General features: G+C 35.1%; 1 protein-coding gene across 3 annotated transcripts; it reads left to right on the top strand.

The window, feature by feature from the left end:
* Nucleotides 1–1,330: 1,330 nt before the first annotated feature.
* LOC123884327 (kinesin-like protein KIN-13A) lies at nt 1,331–9,050 on the top strand. 3 transcript variants are annotated; one of them, XM_045933409.1, is made up of 13 exons: nt 1,331–1,857; nt 1,944–2,210; nt 2,619–2,840; nt 3,269–3,454; nt 4,354–4,458; nt 4,642–4,719; nt 4,897–4,978; nt 5,252–5,414; nt 5,844–6,179; nt 7,407–7,625; nt 7,737–8,310; nt 8,420–8,485; nt 8,715–9,050. In XM_045933409.1, the coding sequence occupies exons 2-13, from the start codon at nt 2,013–2,015 to the stop codon at nt 8,898–8,900; spliced, it is 2,415 nt and encodes an 804-aa protein (XP_045789365.1). In that variant the 5' UTR covers nt 1,331–1,857; nt 1,944–2,012; the 3' UTR covers nt 8,901–9,050. The 3 variants fall into 3 exon arrangements, with proteins under 3 accessions (XP_045789365.1, XP_045789364.1, XP_045789366.1); XM_045933408.1 differs by having other exon boundaries at nt 1,401–1,857; nt 1,961–2,210; XM_045933410.1 differs by having other exon boundaries at nt 1,401–1,857; nt 1,947–2,210.
* The last annotated feature ends 6,582 nt before the right edge of the window (nt 9,051–15,632 follow it).

Below are 15,632 nucleotides of genomic sequence, written 5' to 3'. Positions count from 1 at the left end.
ATAGATTTGGAGACCAAATACACAATGTATTAAAATTCTAGAATGAATATATCATATCGAAATCACTTCTGCGATTTCTTTTGGGCAAATTTAAATATCTTTTGATTTTTTAAAGCTCCATTTATGACCATTAAATATAAGATCCGCTTATAATTAAGGGCGACCGACTTTTTGTATTAAAAGTCTTGTTAACAATGTGGTGATCATACAACTTGTTATGTTGATGTGTGTAAGCCAATGAAAATGTAAGTAACATGTAAATGCTTACATTTTTCATTGGCTCGTATGTTTCATCCACAAATACTCATGCATATGAAAAATTTCGGTCGGAAAGGGAGAATGTTGGGTTATCCCTCCTATTTGGAGTGACCTAAATGTATGTGGGTTAGTGACCCATATGTATATGTCTTTGTTATTATCCAACAAAGAGTAATATGGTTATTATTACGTGAAAAACAACAAAAGAAAAGAAGAGAAAAATGAAAGAAGTTGCAGCAACATCATTCCTACAACCATTTTTCTGCCATAATTAGTCCCACAAAATCGGAGTTTTGGGTCGTCTTGAAACTTTGACACTGTGTTCATGACGCATAGGAGCACATTTTGACGGTTGAGATTTGGATTTGGAGCTTTCTAAGTCTGTCCGTTGAGTCCATTTGTGAGGTACGAAAATCATGGTGTTTTTGGGTTGTTTGTCTCTCTTGATTCCTGTATTATTCCAAGATTGATTGTAGATTTTTATGATGTTCATGTTTGCCTCTAACTAGTGTTAGAGAGAACCTTGTTTGTACCCATTGTTGATTATAATGGAGATATTAAGTGGCCTAAGGGTCTCGTGGTTTTTACTCCTAGTTAACGGAGGTTTTTTCACGCAAAAATTGTGTTGTGTTGTTTAGTGTGTTTTTGTTAATTTTCATTGCATTTAGTATTTGGGGGAGATTGCATTGTTGAATTGTTCCGTTGCGTTTATGATTTCCTCCTAACAGATAACACACTTTATATACCCCACATATTTCTTGTTGGAGATTATTAATCAATGATAAAAATTTCATACCATGATAAAGAAAAGAAAAGAAATCTATGTACCAAAAAAAAAAAAAAAGAAATCTACAATAATTATCATGGTAAAAAAGAAATCTACAATAAAAAAAGAAATCCACCCCATATGTCTTAAGGTCACGTGACTTAAGGGCACATATTAAAAAGATAAATATAAAAATAATTTATTGAACTTGTGATATATTCAATTATCTATACATTAAATTTTTTATATCATTAAATACTATATTTTTAAATACCTTAAATCCGCCTTTAGGCCATAAATTAACATGAACCAAAAACAAAAAGCAGTTCGTTGTACGAGAATTTGGTAGAGTACCGACTAATTTAGCTGCGGTGGCGTTTGTTTGATTCATAATGTCCAATTAACCATCGTCGTTGTTAATCTCAACTCAAGGGCATATTAGTCTTTTAAAACTCGTTTGGTTCGTTCTACTTCAATGACATAGCCGTTTACATAGGTTTTGAAAATGCGAGGATTAATCCTTAATCAATCAAATCACAACGATCAATTAATCTTTAATTAATCCTTAATTAATCTACAAACAACAAACAAACTCTGCATTTCATTTTCATTTTCATTTTCTCCCTCTGTTTCGCATTCGAACCCAAAAAAAACTTTCATAACAACGTTCTCTCTCTTCGCCGCAAACAACCGTAACAAACGCCAGTTTCTTGTTACCGATTCTGTTTCTGCAATCGCATCATTTTCAGATCTGAATCGCACAAATCTAAAGTTTCTGCAATTTTCTCTTCACTTTCTTCCGATTCGGTTTCTCTCACTTTCATGTTCTTCTCGTGAGTTTCGCTTTTTATTTTTCTTCTAATTTCATTCAATTTTTTTTTTCCTATTTGTTGATTTTTTTTTTGATTATGTGTTTAAGAAGCGCGTGTGTAACAGATCTTGAAAATTGGCGCCTCAACGACGTTCCCAGCGCCACGTGGCTGGCCAAATGCCGCCACAGGGTAATGCAGGAGCAGCCGCCGCGATTTATGATCAAGCTGCCGGCGGCTCCCTGCAAAGCTCGTCAACTGATGCCGGAGATGCTGTCATGGCGCGGTGGCTTCAGTCCGCCGGTTTGCAGCATTTAGGCTCTCCGCTTGCTTCATCCGGTATCGATCATCGCCTTCTCCCTAACCTTCTCATGCAGGTATCGTTGCTTCTCTTCAAAGATATTGGATTTTCTGTTTTGGAGTGATTTAAAATTTGTAGCACTTGCTTATTTGATTATGTATGTATATGTATATTTAATTTAATATTTTTATGCTTTGTGAAATTGGAGTTTGAGCTAAACTATAATTTAGGGATGATTATCGATGCACTGTATTTTCGTTAGAGGTTTATCAATGATAATAATTGATTTTGAATGCATTGATTCTTCAAAATTGATAAAAATGAGTTGAGTGTAAAGTGAATTATGATTCATATAAAAGTGAATTGAACAATAATTTAAAGGCTAAAAATCAATTCTGGGTTAAATTTGTCCAATGTTGTGTATATTTTCTTTTTGATAGTATGAGGTGACTTTATATGAATATTTTGTATGATATTTGGGTAGGGTTATGGAGCACAGTCTGCTGAAGAGAAGCAGAGGCTTTTGAAGTTAATGAGAAATTTAAATTTTAATGGGGAATCTGGTTCGGAGTTGTATACGTCCAATGCTCAAACTTTTGGTGGAGTGGCTGCATCGGATGGATTTTATACTCCTGATTTCAGAGGGGATTTTGGAGCCGGGCTTTTGGATCTTCATGCCATGGATGACACAGAACTTTTGTCTGAGGTATGAATATGACTCACTGTGATTATTATTATATCATAATGTGTATGCTTAGTCTGGCTAATTTTCTACGTATTATAGAGAGAATATATTCAACCTGTAGTGTTGTTATATGTGTATCAGATAAGGTTAACAAGTAGTATGGGCAGTTTGTCCTGAAAAGTTTTAAAACGGTTTATACCATCTTATACTACAATTTTAGTTTGCAATGGTGAAAAACTAGGTTATATATCCAGCAATTACACACCAATGTTGGATCTGCATGTGCATGTCTAAACTTACAGCACTTCTGTTTCAATCAATTTATTTCCTTCTCAAATGGCATGTCTATTGTCTATGATCCTTGATAGTCCTGCATTCAGCTTAAATTTCTTGCAGTAATCGTCAGTATGTGCTCTCATATGTTGCTCTGATTTCCCCCCTCTTATCAGCATATGATTTCAGAACCTTTGGAACCATCACCCATGCCTGGAGATACAAGAGTATTTGGAGATGATTTCTATCCAATTAACAGCAAGCTGGAAAAAGAAGCAGATGTTGATGCATCAATTAATTTACCTATGAATGAAAAAGAGAATAGTACAAGGGAGAATAACGTCGCTAAGATTAAAGTTGTGGTATGTCAAAATTTTATAGACACTTATGTGCTTGCATAGCTTCACACTTTATGCGTTAAATAAATAGCATAGAAAGATTATTCTCAATGTGCTAAGTAAATATTGGAAGTTTGACTTCTTCCTTTATTTGGCTCTATAACAAAAAATAAAAGAACCACGACTACTACTGTCACCCTTATCACCATTGTTTCCCTAACTAGCAGAAGAGTTTCACCAAACTCATCATCAGTTGATGGTGTAAAACAGAGAAGGAAAAACATCAATTTATGCAGATTTACTACATTTTAGTTCATTTTATGTAACCTTATATAGTAATATAGAGCCTTCATTTAAGAGTGAGATAATCTTTCATTGTATCCATTTTCTCCTCAAGACATGTCAATGTTGTTTTCCATTGAAAACTACCGTTTTCTGTTTTTCCGAAATTTCTCAAACGAATCTCTTTCAAAAAAAAAAAATTATTTATTTTTTTATTTATAATTTCCTCTTTTTTTCAAACTCATAGTGACTGACACGTTCAAATTAATTACTTTTATTGTCCGCCTCTATATAAATTAGAATATGCTCTATTGAGAGTGGCTTAGTCACGTAGTACACTCCATATTAAAGGATGACACGTCATTCTTAGTTTTATTTTAAAATTTTGAATTTAAACTCTTTTGAAATAATTATACATATTATATTTATAATTTATAAACTGAAACATATTTTTTCTTTGAATAAGTCCTTTACAATTCTACATGAACTAATTACTTATACTTTCTTTATAATTTTTAGCATTTTCCTCTCAGATATTTTTCTTTGAATTCATACTGTTAAAATGCCATTTTGATTCATTAGCATTTGGGGGGGTATTTGTCATTATGTAAAAAAAAAAAACTTTCTAATGCTTGTTGTAGGTACGTAAAAGGCCTTTAAACAAGAAAGAGCTTGCTAAGAAGGAGGATGATGTTGTAACTGTAACTGACAATGCATATTTGACGGTCCATGAGCCTAAACTAAAGGTTTGTTTCGATATTAGACCCAAGGTCCCAACCTCTATTTTTCATTTGTATATTTATTCAATTCAAAAGTTGAATCAATTCCTTCATTATTAGTTATCTTAATGTTCTTATTTTATTAGTTATCTTAATGTTCTCATTTTCATTTACTGTTGAAAGATCTGAATGTTTGTATGATTTTGACAGGTTGATTTGACAGCTTATGTGGACAAGCATGAATTTTGTTTTGATGCCGTTCTTGATGAGCAGGTTACCAATGATGAAGTAAGGCATCGCTTATCCAAGATCGAACTTCACTGTTGTTTACTAATATTTAGTTACTTGTTTCAATTTTCTTCATACCATCTACTGGCCCCAATTTGTGATGCTTGAGATTTATGAAAGTTATCTTGGTTTTTAGTTGTTTGGTTGATCTAAGGCATGATTGGTTTATAACAACAGGTATACCGAGCTACAGTTGAACCAATTATCCCTACAATTTTTGAACGAACCAAAGCTACCTGTTTTGCTTATGGTCAGACAGGTCAGAGATTTTATTTGCTATTGTTTTCATACCTGTACCAAATTATCATTATTATCCAGTTTTACCTATCAACTTTTTATTTGCTATGTGTTTGTTTTGGAATGATAAGGAGTGAGAAGGTTAAATCCCCACCCACAACAAAATTCTAACTACTAAATTTTCTATTTTTCTTAATTAAAAAAGAAGTGTATTTGTTGGCACCATATCAGTTCATTCGTTCATGTTCCATTGCTGTACTTGATCCTCAGACAGCAACTTAATCTTTATTTTCAGGAAGTGGCAAAACATACACAATGCAACCTTTACCACTCAGAGCTGCAGAAGACCTTGTTCGACAGTTGCACCAGCCAGTTTACAGGAGTCAGAAATATAAATTGTGGCTTAGCTACTTCGAGATATATGGTGGAAAGCTATATGATCTTCTTAGTGACAGAAGGTGTGTATTTTTTCCCTAACACACTCACAATATGATCTTTTTTATATGAACACACTGGATATACTATTTTAATGTATTAGATGATGATGTTGCAGAACAGTTTGTCCTTAAGCTATTATGTTTGCCTTTCGATCTGGGCCTTAATCATGAGAGCCTTTATTATGTCTTCATCGATGATTCAGCTGCTTAAATATTTCTTATAATATCAAGCATCACTACTTAATTTTATCCTACATAAAGCATTAATTTATCTTTATTTTTGACTGAACAGGAATGAAAATATCTATCTGTCACAATTAATAATATACATTTACAAATGTCATTTTGACATCTTGTTTACTCAATGCTTCAACCTGCATGTTTTATTTGTTCGTTGGAGAATGCTGTGTTAACTTATTGGTGAATGGTGGTTTATTACATTATGAATAGGAAACTTTGCATGAGGGAAGATGGACGACAGCAAGTTTGCATTGTAGGACTGCAAGAATTTGAAGTTTTTGATGTTCAAATTGTCAAAGAATTCATTGAAAAGGGAAGTGCTTCAAGAAGTACAGGATCTACGGGTGCTAACGAGGAGTCTTCCAGGTCGCATGCTATCTTACAATTGGTTGTAAAGAAGCACAATGAAGTGAAAGAGGGCAGGCGAAACACTAACAATGATGGAAATGAGGCAAGAAATGGGAAGGTTGTGGGGAAGATTTCTTTCATTGATCTTGCTGGAAGCGAAAGAGGTGCTGACACTACTGATAATGATCGTCAAACACGGTATTTATACATTCAAATTATTTGCATAAATATTTCCATGCATGAATACTTATGAACTTAATCACAAATTTACAACAATTTTAGATTTTGGTGCATAAGCTGTCTTTCCGAGCCTTCTAGGGTACATAGTATTAAATTGGATTATTATCGAAAATGAGAAAGCTCTATAGAACTGACAAGAAATCTCTTTTCCTTTTTGTTTCACAATTTTTACTCAACATTGCCTGGATTATCATAAAAATGAGTGCAGCAGTAATAAATATAAACCTTACTAGTTGACGAAGGTAATGAAATGTTAGGACCCAGCATGGAGAGAACAAAATTAGGAACAATATCGACACTGCATAAGCTAAAACAGAGGGGATAAATCCCTGTTACAATGAGTATATATGAGAAAATAAAAGAAATGGACTGCGGATAAAGTTATATCCGTGCAGAAATGGAAAATTAAATGGATAAATAATCATAGAAAATCCTTTCGCGAGGAAGAACCAATTTCTCCAGTCAGCCTCCCCTAATATTCTCTCGCTATTTTATTGATATCCTTTTTGTTACCTGCCCTCCTCATATATTCATCCTTTTCCCTATCATTTCCTAATCTTAGAATCTTCTCACCCACTCACTCTGCCATGTGGGACTTTCTGTTTTTTCCCTTTCCACCAAATGCACACATGTCTTCTTTCATAGACTTGCATGCCTTCAGTTATAGGCCCAATCTCTTTCTCTACTCTCTTTTGCCTCTTCTGTGTAATGGGCATATCATGAACCATCTAATTGACTTGTACCAACTCTATTAGCTAGTTAATATTTCTGTATGAAAAGTAAACTTTGTAAACGCTTTTCTTGGTAGTTAATATTTCTGTATGAAAAGTAAACTTTGTAAAAGCTTTTCTTAGTAGCTACCAATTTTATATATGTAAATTTTTGTTGTCTGTTTTGGAATTTTGAGTCATTGCTTTGATGTTTCTATGTACTATGTAACCTGAAGAATATTTCCACAAATTGTTTTAATAATGTGAGATTACTTTGTAAATAGAAATCTAGTCTAGCAAAATCTTGGCTATTTGTTGTCGAAATTTCACCATGTTTTGAGTTAACTGCTGAAAACAATATTTGGTGGCTTACTACCGTTCCTTCCTCAAGTAAATTTTACTTGTTCAGATCATACACTTTTTGTATGTTAATAAATCAAATTCACTCTGCAATTTTTATGTATCTCTACCATAGGATTGAAGGAGCCGAAATCAATAAGAGCCTTTTGGCTTTGAAGGAATGCATTCGCGCTTTAGACAATGACCAGATCCACATTCCATTTCGGGGAAGCAAACTTACAGAAGTGCTGCGGGACTCCTTTGTAGGCAACTCAAAAACTGTTATGATCTCTTGTATATCTCCAGGTGCCGGGTCTTGTGAACACACGCTTAACACCCTGAGATATGCTGATCGGTATGTGTGTGTATTGTATGCTCAAATGTTACATTTCAAAACAGGGTGCGTCTGTTCTTTCACAGCCATTTGTGTTTGCATGTATTAATTCTTTCATCTTAATGTGAACAGGGTTAAAAGTCTTTCTAAAAGTGGAAATCCTAGAAAAGACCCAATTCCTAATAAGGACGTTTCATCTACGTCAACCCCTCCAGCTAGTGCTTGTGCAGAGGATTTTAGTGATCAACGCCAAGAGAAACCAATGGATATGGGCAAGAAGCCATTTGAAAAGGAGAATACTATGTATAGCTCTGCTGCTATTGCTGACAAACAGTTACCTAGTATTTCTTCAAATTACCTATCAAATGGAAGAGAAGATAAAGGCTGGACTTATGCTTCAATGGAGAGGGAGAGGTTCGAAATGAAAAACTCTTATAATGATTCTTCCAGTCAAAAGATGAGCTCTTATTCACAATATGATACAGATGAGAAAGTGCAAAAGGTGTCTCCCCCACGCAGAAAAGGTTCTAAGGAAGAAAAGTCTGAAAGGCCAGCAAACTTGATGAAAAGGGATACCAATGGTTCTGATCTCTTCACCACAAGCTCCAAGCAGCAGACCGCAGGAAATCACAACACTGTTACCACTGGATCCAGGCTTTATGAAGCAGAATCCGCTCCTGATGAGAATATCAATGCAGTAATTGAGGTTTGTATCATAATATATAAAAATTAATAACCTATTGCTTACCAGGTTTCAGTTGAACATAAACTAGTTTAAGCTATCTGTTTAATTTCTTTATTGTATACTTTTGCAGGAGGAAGAAGCACTAATTGCTGCTCATAGGAAAGAAATTGAGGATACGATGGAGATTGTTCGTGAAGTAAGTCGTTGCTCGCTTCTCTTCTAGATAGACATCAAATGTTTGATTCTTAATTGTGCCGCGGCTTCACTACTTTAGTTTTTGTGCCATGGCTTCTTTTAGTGTGCTTTTCAACTTATTAATAAAATCCGTTTATAGGAGAAGAAATTAGTGGAGTATTTAAATTTCAGAGAACGTATATTTGCTATTTTTGTGTGCTCATTCATCATGTATTGCTTTTGGATTTCAGGAAATGAAACTCTTGGCCGAAGTGGACCAACCAGGAAGCCGTATTGATAATTATGTAGCCCAATTGAGCTTTGTGCTTTCTCGCAAAGCAGCAAGTCTTGTGGGTCTCCAAGCTCGCCTGGCAAGATTCCAACATCGACTAAAAGAACAAGAAATTCTAAGTAGGAAGAGAGTTCCCCGTTCATAAGAGATTCGGTTTCTCTTATTGTAAGTGTCTTGTGCATTGTGATCTGTATTCTAATGTTTGATATCAACTGATCTTTTACTTTAATTTGGATACATTCTAATTGAAGTTACCTACATGTATATACTCTTATGTGATATTTTAGCCAACAAAGGCCTTTGCAAATTTTCCATAAATATTGTATGTAGGTTATTACTTGCCCAAAATTTTAAGTTTAAGGGCAAAATGAAAAAAAATGAAAGAATTTGACACCGTTGCGAAAACAAAATCTGCTTTCCCCCATATCCATCCTCTTCATGGTAGAATCTATTTCCTATAGAATGCAGTATTGCATTGGTAGAAAACAATAGTTTCTTTTTATTCGCTACAACAAAAATTAGGGACTGATAAGTAAAGTAAAGCTTAACTTGTTAATATTTTATTCGTAAATTCTAATTACTAATTTCTAATTTAACATAGAAGGGACACAGATGAAATATGAAATACCGTATTCTTTCTTTTTGAGTATTCAACTATATAGCCTTAAGTAACGTTCCTTCATGGAGTGTTCAACTATATATATATATTCCAGTATCTGTTTAAAATGGAAATCCTAAGTAACTCAAATTGAATAGAAGGATAATATTCATCCTGTTAGTATCATATGGCTCATAAAAAAACTCATTTCATCATCTCACAAGTCTCAGATACTACAGGGTAACGACTACTGACACACTCGGTCAAAATTATAGAAATTAAATTTGTATTTTTGTCGTAAAAGATTTTTTTTTTTTTTTTTTTGAAAACTTGGTATTCGGCCCAAGGACCGACTAATCCGCGGGGGCCAATCCCACCGCCCACTTGCAGAGGTCCCATTTAAAGCCAAAGTTTACTGTGTAATGGACTAGCCCACCGAAATTAACAACGGAAGGAATCAAACCTGAAACCTTAATAGGAACACACTCTAAGATCTCAAGCTAACACCACTAGACCAACCTAAGTGAGTTTTTTTGTTGCCAAAGAATTGAAATGAATTACTGACTTAATTTTTTTTGACGGAATTACTGACTTAATTAGCAAGTTTGTTTATGGATTAATAAATAATAATTGGAGTCCTTTTTTTAATTGACTTTTGTGTGTCTAAATAAGACACTCCTCGGGTCTTAGTTACACCTTAGCCCTAGTTTTTGTTATCCAAAATTTGAAGTCCCTCTTTGTTAATGCTATGATGTTATAAGAGTGAACCGCTATAATATGATGCTGAAAGGAAGTACCAGGTCATTTCTGTGCAGAATAACTCATTCAATGTGAACCCATAGAAGGCACAAATAGATTGAGTTTTCTCCCATGAAATCAAACAAACTAGCTAGCTATATTATTCAATATATGTAAATATTCTTATTAGCAAAAGTAATACTTGAAGTCATGGCCACAGCATGCCATCAGTCATAGAGACCACAAATAAATGAAGTCCTAATATTACAGAAACTGATTCCTATTCCCTAATACCATCTACAAAAATAATGAGGATAAAAATTCCCTTCTATTGATTGAATTGCTGTACACTGTTATATAGACTTACATGAGCTTAAAATGCTTAAGGGCTGTTACAGAAAGAGAGAACTAAATCTAATAACAGAAAGCGGTTACAGGGCTATAGAGATTGACAAATAAGGCCAAAATATATTTACAACTTACATATCTAAAATTACAAACAGAAAGATAGGATAGCAGTAGCGCAAAGCCGCAAACTATTTGGAGCGGTCTGTCCAGCTCTATACACATTCCCATTTGGTGCTTAGATAAAGTAAGCAATCATCAAAAACTGATCAAGAAAACTATTCCTATGTTTCAAAGCTTGGGATGCCTGGAAGGCGTACAAAATAGTCTTTGAAAACTGGAATTAGTTAACTCCTGCATTAACAAATAGTTATTCCTTTTTGTGCCATAAACTAGTTCATTGACTTGATACTGCATATCTCATTTTTCTAGCATTAGAAGTATTACTCTCGGAGTGACAACTAAATTGTGCACCAGCATAACTGAATTATTATGAAAGAGTTGGTGTTGGATTGAATGGAAGAAACAACTGTTTTATTTTCCCTTTTATCATATTGGAAGATAAGGTTATTAGGGTCCTAAGGATTACTTTGCCTGCATAATTCTTTCAATCCAGAACATACTTTTTATGAGAAGAATAAGGCCTTCTTTCATTACCTCTATTATATCATTGGGTCTAATTAATTAATTGGTTATGATTTCAGCCTATTTTATGGTACCCAAAATTTGAAGTCTCTCAAGTAGGTGAAATTATCATGGCTATGCTTATGCACAAGAATGAAGAGCACACCTGTTGGAACATTGTAAAATTCACATAATTTGAAAATGAAGATATAATAACAATTAACATCCCATCTTAAAAAAAGTAAACAAATGGAAGGCACTAATAGATTGAATTTTCTCCCATATATCAAAATCTAACAAACTAGTTATATTCAACATATGCAAATATTCTTCTCAGCAAAAGTGGTACTTAAGGTTTCATAAAGAGGATGAGTGCTCTAGCTCCCTGTAATGTCTTATTCGTGATCGTATTCCAATTTCTTCTATGGATACTCGGATACTCCTATGGATCCCAGCGTCAAACTTCTTCCGGGTCAGAGGGAGCCTTTGAAAGACCCGGGAAGATATCGACGTCTTGTGGGAAGGCTTAATTATCTTACAGTCACCAGACCTGATATTACATTTGCAGTGAGCATTGTGAGCCAATTTCTGAATGCTCCTTGTGATAGTCATTGGGACGCAGTTGTTCGTATTCTCAGATATATAAAGAATGCACCAGGAAGAGGACTATTATATGAAGATAAGGGTGATGCTAAAATCACTTGTTATTCTGATGCTGGCTGGGCTGGATCACCGTCGTATAGGAGATCCACTTCTGGATATTGTGTTCTTATTGGAGGAAATATGATCTCATGGAGAAGCAAGAAACAAACACAGTTGCACTATCTAGTGCTGAAGCCGAATACCGTGCTATGGCAGTAGCCTCAAAGGAACTTGGTTGGCTTAGAAATTTATTCTTAGTTCTAAAACTAGGAGATCTTCAGGCCACAAAACTCATATGCGACAATCAAGCTGCACTCCACATTGCATCCAATCCAGTTTTCCATGAACGGACCAAGCACATAGAGATAGACTGTCATTATTTAAGAGATAATGTACTTTACGGAGAAATCATCACATCTTTTGCCAAGTCTGAAGACCAATTAGCTGATATGTTCACTAAGTCTCTTAAGGGCTCTCGAGTGGATTACATTTGTAACAAGCTCGGCTCATATGATATATATGATCCAGCTTGAGGGGGAGTGTTAAGAATCCATTAGAATCAATTGGTCTTAATATTGTATTTATATAGTATTGATTACATTACCTTATGTGTACATCCAATATGATTATAAATAAACCCTTCGTGTGATATCGTTTGACACACAACATTATACAAAATACAGTTTTTCAATACTTTCAGAGGATCATATTTACTATTTAATGAACAATCTAATCATTATGCATTTTGGCACCTACAAAACTATTCATAAATTTACTTCCTTTCTTTGTAAATAAACTTCTTACATAATTTTGATTATCGATAGAAAGTTTACAGTAAGATCTTTATGAATCTTACATTTCTTATTTCTTAAACTGCACATCATACAACAATCAATTATCTTTAAGCATATCATCTCTCACTCAGTACTGCTACTGTCATAGCTTCATTCTGTTACTTGGAAACTCATATATATCAGCTATATTTGTTACTGTTATTCCTTATGTTGTCCTAATTTGCCACACCTAACACTTACTTCAATGCCAATCAGATCACGTGGCGGTATCTTAGCAGTATGCACATATTTTGCAGAAACAAGTTTTGCATTCTAAATTTTTAGAAGCTATCTGGTATAAACCAATCTCAATGTACCTCAATAATTGAAAGTTATATAATTCAAGTTCAAGCTTGCTGACTCCATTTGTAGTCAACCAGAATACCTTTGATGTGGGAAATTTTGGGCCATATTTGTGGGTGTTTCATGTGGCACCGTTCTTCCAACAGAGGACATCCAACAATTTCAAGTTGTATTAGAGAAGCTGTTGAACGTGTGTATCAGCAGTTGTTACTGCTAGCTGCATTTGTTGACCAAGTCTTTAGGAGAGTTTGTTTATTTTTCCAGCTACTTATTAGCAAATAAAGTAGTGGCTGAAGTTTAGGAGTTTTTTACTCAGTATTTGTTATTTATTTCAGTTACAACTTTGTATTAAATAGTAGATTTCCATTCAATAAAAAATAGTTTTCCTCTTCCTATATTGTGTGAGTTACGGTTATTTACCAACAAATTGGTATCTAGAGCTTTCTTCTTAAAGGGGCCTTGTGAGTGAAGTGAGTAAAACCCACCATAAAAGCCTAAACACGGTTCTTCAATTCATCAAGTAGATGGATTCTGAAACATCCTTTAAAGCCTTACCATTACCTGTGTTTGATGGTGCAAACTATCATATATGGGCAGCAAGAATGGAGGCATATTTAGAGGCAAATGACCTCTGAGAAGCTGTTGAGGAGGACTACGAAGTTCTTCAATTGCCAAACAATCCAACATTGGCTCAGATAAGAAGTCACAAAGAAATGAAAACAAGAAAGTCAAAGGCAAGAGCGTCTTTGTTTGCTGCTGTCACGGAAGAAATCTTCACCAGAATCATGACCATCAAATCCGCATTTGAAATCTGGAATTTCCTCAAGAATGAATATGAAGGAGATGAACGGATTAGGGGAATGCAAGCGCTGAATTTGATTAGAGAATTTGAGATGCAGAAAATGAAGGAGTCTGAGACAATTAAAGAGTATGCAAATAAACTTATTGGCATTGCTAATAAAGTAAGATTGCTTGGTTCTGAATTTTCTGATTCCAGAATAGTTCAGAAAATACTGGTGACTGTCCCTGAGAGATTTGAAGCAACCATCACTTCCTTAGAAAATACTAAGGACCTGACAAAACTTACCTTGGCAGAACTTGTAAATGCTATGCAGGCCCAAGAACAAAGAAGAATGATAAGGGCTGAAGGTTCAGTGGAAGGAGCATTACAAGCTAAATTGAAAATCGGCAGAGGAGGAAAGAGCATGGGAAATAAATATAAGAGTCTCAACAATCAAGCAGCTGCAAACACTAGTTACAATAATGGTGAAAGAAATAGAGAATTTCCTCCTTGCAAGCATTGCGGTAAATCAGGTCATCCTCCTTTCAGATGTTGGAGAAGACCTGATGTGAGGTGTGCAAAGTGCAACAAGCTAGGGCATCACGAGAGAATTTGCAAAAGCCGTTTTCAACAAAACAACGAGGCTCAAGCTGCAGATCAACAAGAGGAAGAAGAGGATGAGCAACTGTTTGTAGCAACATGTTTTACAAGCAGTAGCTCAAGTGAATGTTGGCTAGTGGATAGTGGTTGTACCAGTCACATGACCCACGATCAAGAAATATTTAGAGAACTGGACAGATCACAAATATCAAAAGTCAGAATCGGTAATGGTAAACTTATTGCTGTTTAAGGAAAAGGAACCGTAGCCATTGAAAGTTGCACAGGTACAAAGCTAATTTCTGATGTTTTGTATGTACCTGAGATTGATCAAAACTTGCTAAGTATGGGTCAATTACTTGAGAAAGGATTTAAAGTCATCTTTGAAAATAAGAGATGCTTGATCAAAGATGCCAATGATAAGGTAATTTTCAACATTAAAATGAGAAGCAAAAGTTTCTCATTTGATCCAATGAAGGAGGAGCAAACAGCCTATCCAGCTACAGTTAATACCACGGAGATTTGGCATAAAAGATTAGGTCATTTTCATCATGCAGCGGTATTGAATATGCAACAAAAGGAGCTGGTTCAAGGCTTGCCTCACTTAGATGCTGAGTTACCAAGCTGCAAGGTATGTCAGTATGGTAAGCAAGCAAGATTACCCTTCAAACAAGCAACCTGGAGAGCAACAAAGAGGCTGCAACTGATTCACACAGATTTGGCTGGACCTCAAAGGACTACTTCACTTAAAGAGAGCAAATATTACATTGTCTTTATAGATGATTACACTAGAATGTGCTGGATTTATTTTCTTAAGTCCAAGTCAGATGTTGCAGGAGTGTTTTGGAGATTTAAGCAGTGGATTGAAAAGCAAAGCAGCTGCGAGATTCAAGTTTTGAGGTCTGATAATGGCACAGGATACACCTCAAAACAATTCACTATGTTCTGTGAGGAGGCAGGCATTGAGCATCAACTTACAGCTCCTTATACCCCTCAACAAAATGGAGTTAGTGAGAGAAAGAATAGGACGATAATGGAAATGGTCAGATGCATGCTTCATGAGAAAGGGTTGCCTAAGGAATATTGGGCAGAGGCTGCAAACACGGCTGTATTTTTGCTTAATAGACTTCCCACCAAAGCAGTAGATGGGAAGACTCCTTTTGAAGCATGGGATGTGCACTTCATGGAGAATGAACAATGGAATTGGAATGATACAGAAAAGAAGCCAGTAGTCGGCCTTTGGCAAAATCAAGATGATTTTGTTAGTGATCCTCCTGTAGTCGACCTTTTGCAAAATCAAGACGAATTGGTTGATAATCCTCCTATAAGAGGTAGTAGACTGCTCTCTGATATTTACCAAAGATGCAATGTTGCAGTCCTTGAACCTGCGGGGTATTGGGATGCAAAAGAAGATCC

Source organism: Trifolium pratense, linkage group LG5 (assembly GCF_020283565.1).
Source record: "Trifolium pratense cultivar HEN17-A07 linkage group LG5, ARS_RC_1.1, whole genome shotgun sequence".
In the NCBI taxonomy this organism is placed as follows: Eukaryota; Viridiplantae; Streptophyta; class Magnoliopsida; order Fabales; family Fabaceae; genus Trifolium; species Trifolium pratense.
Note: the sequence above shows the minus strand (reverse complement) of the source record. Positions and strands in the feature narration are given on the sequence as shown.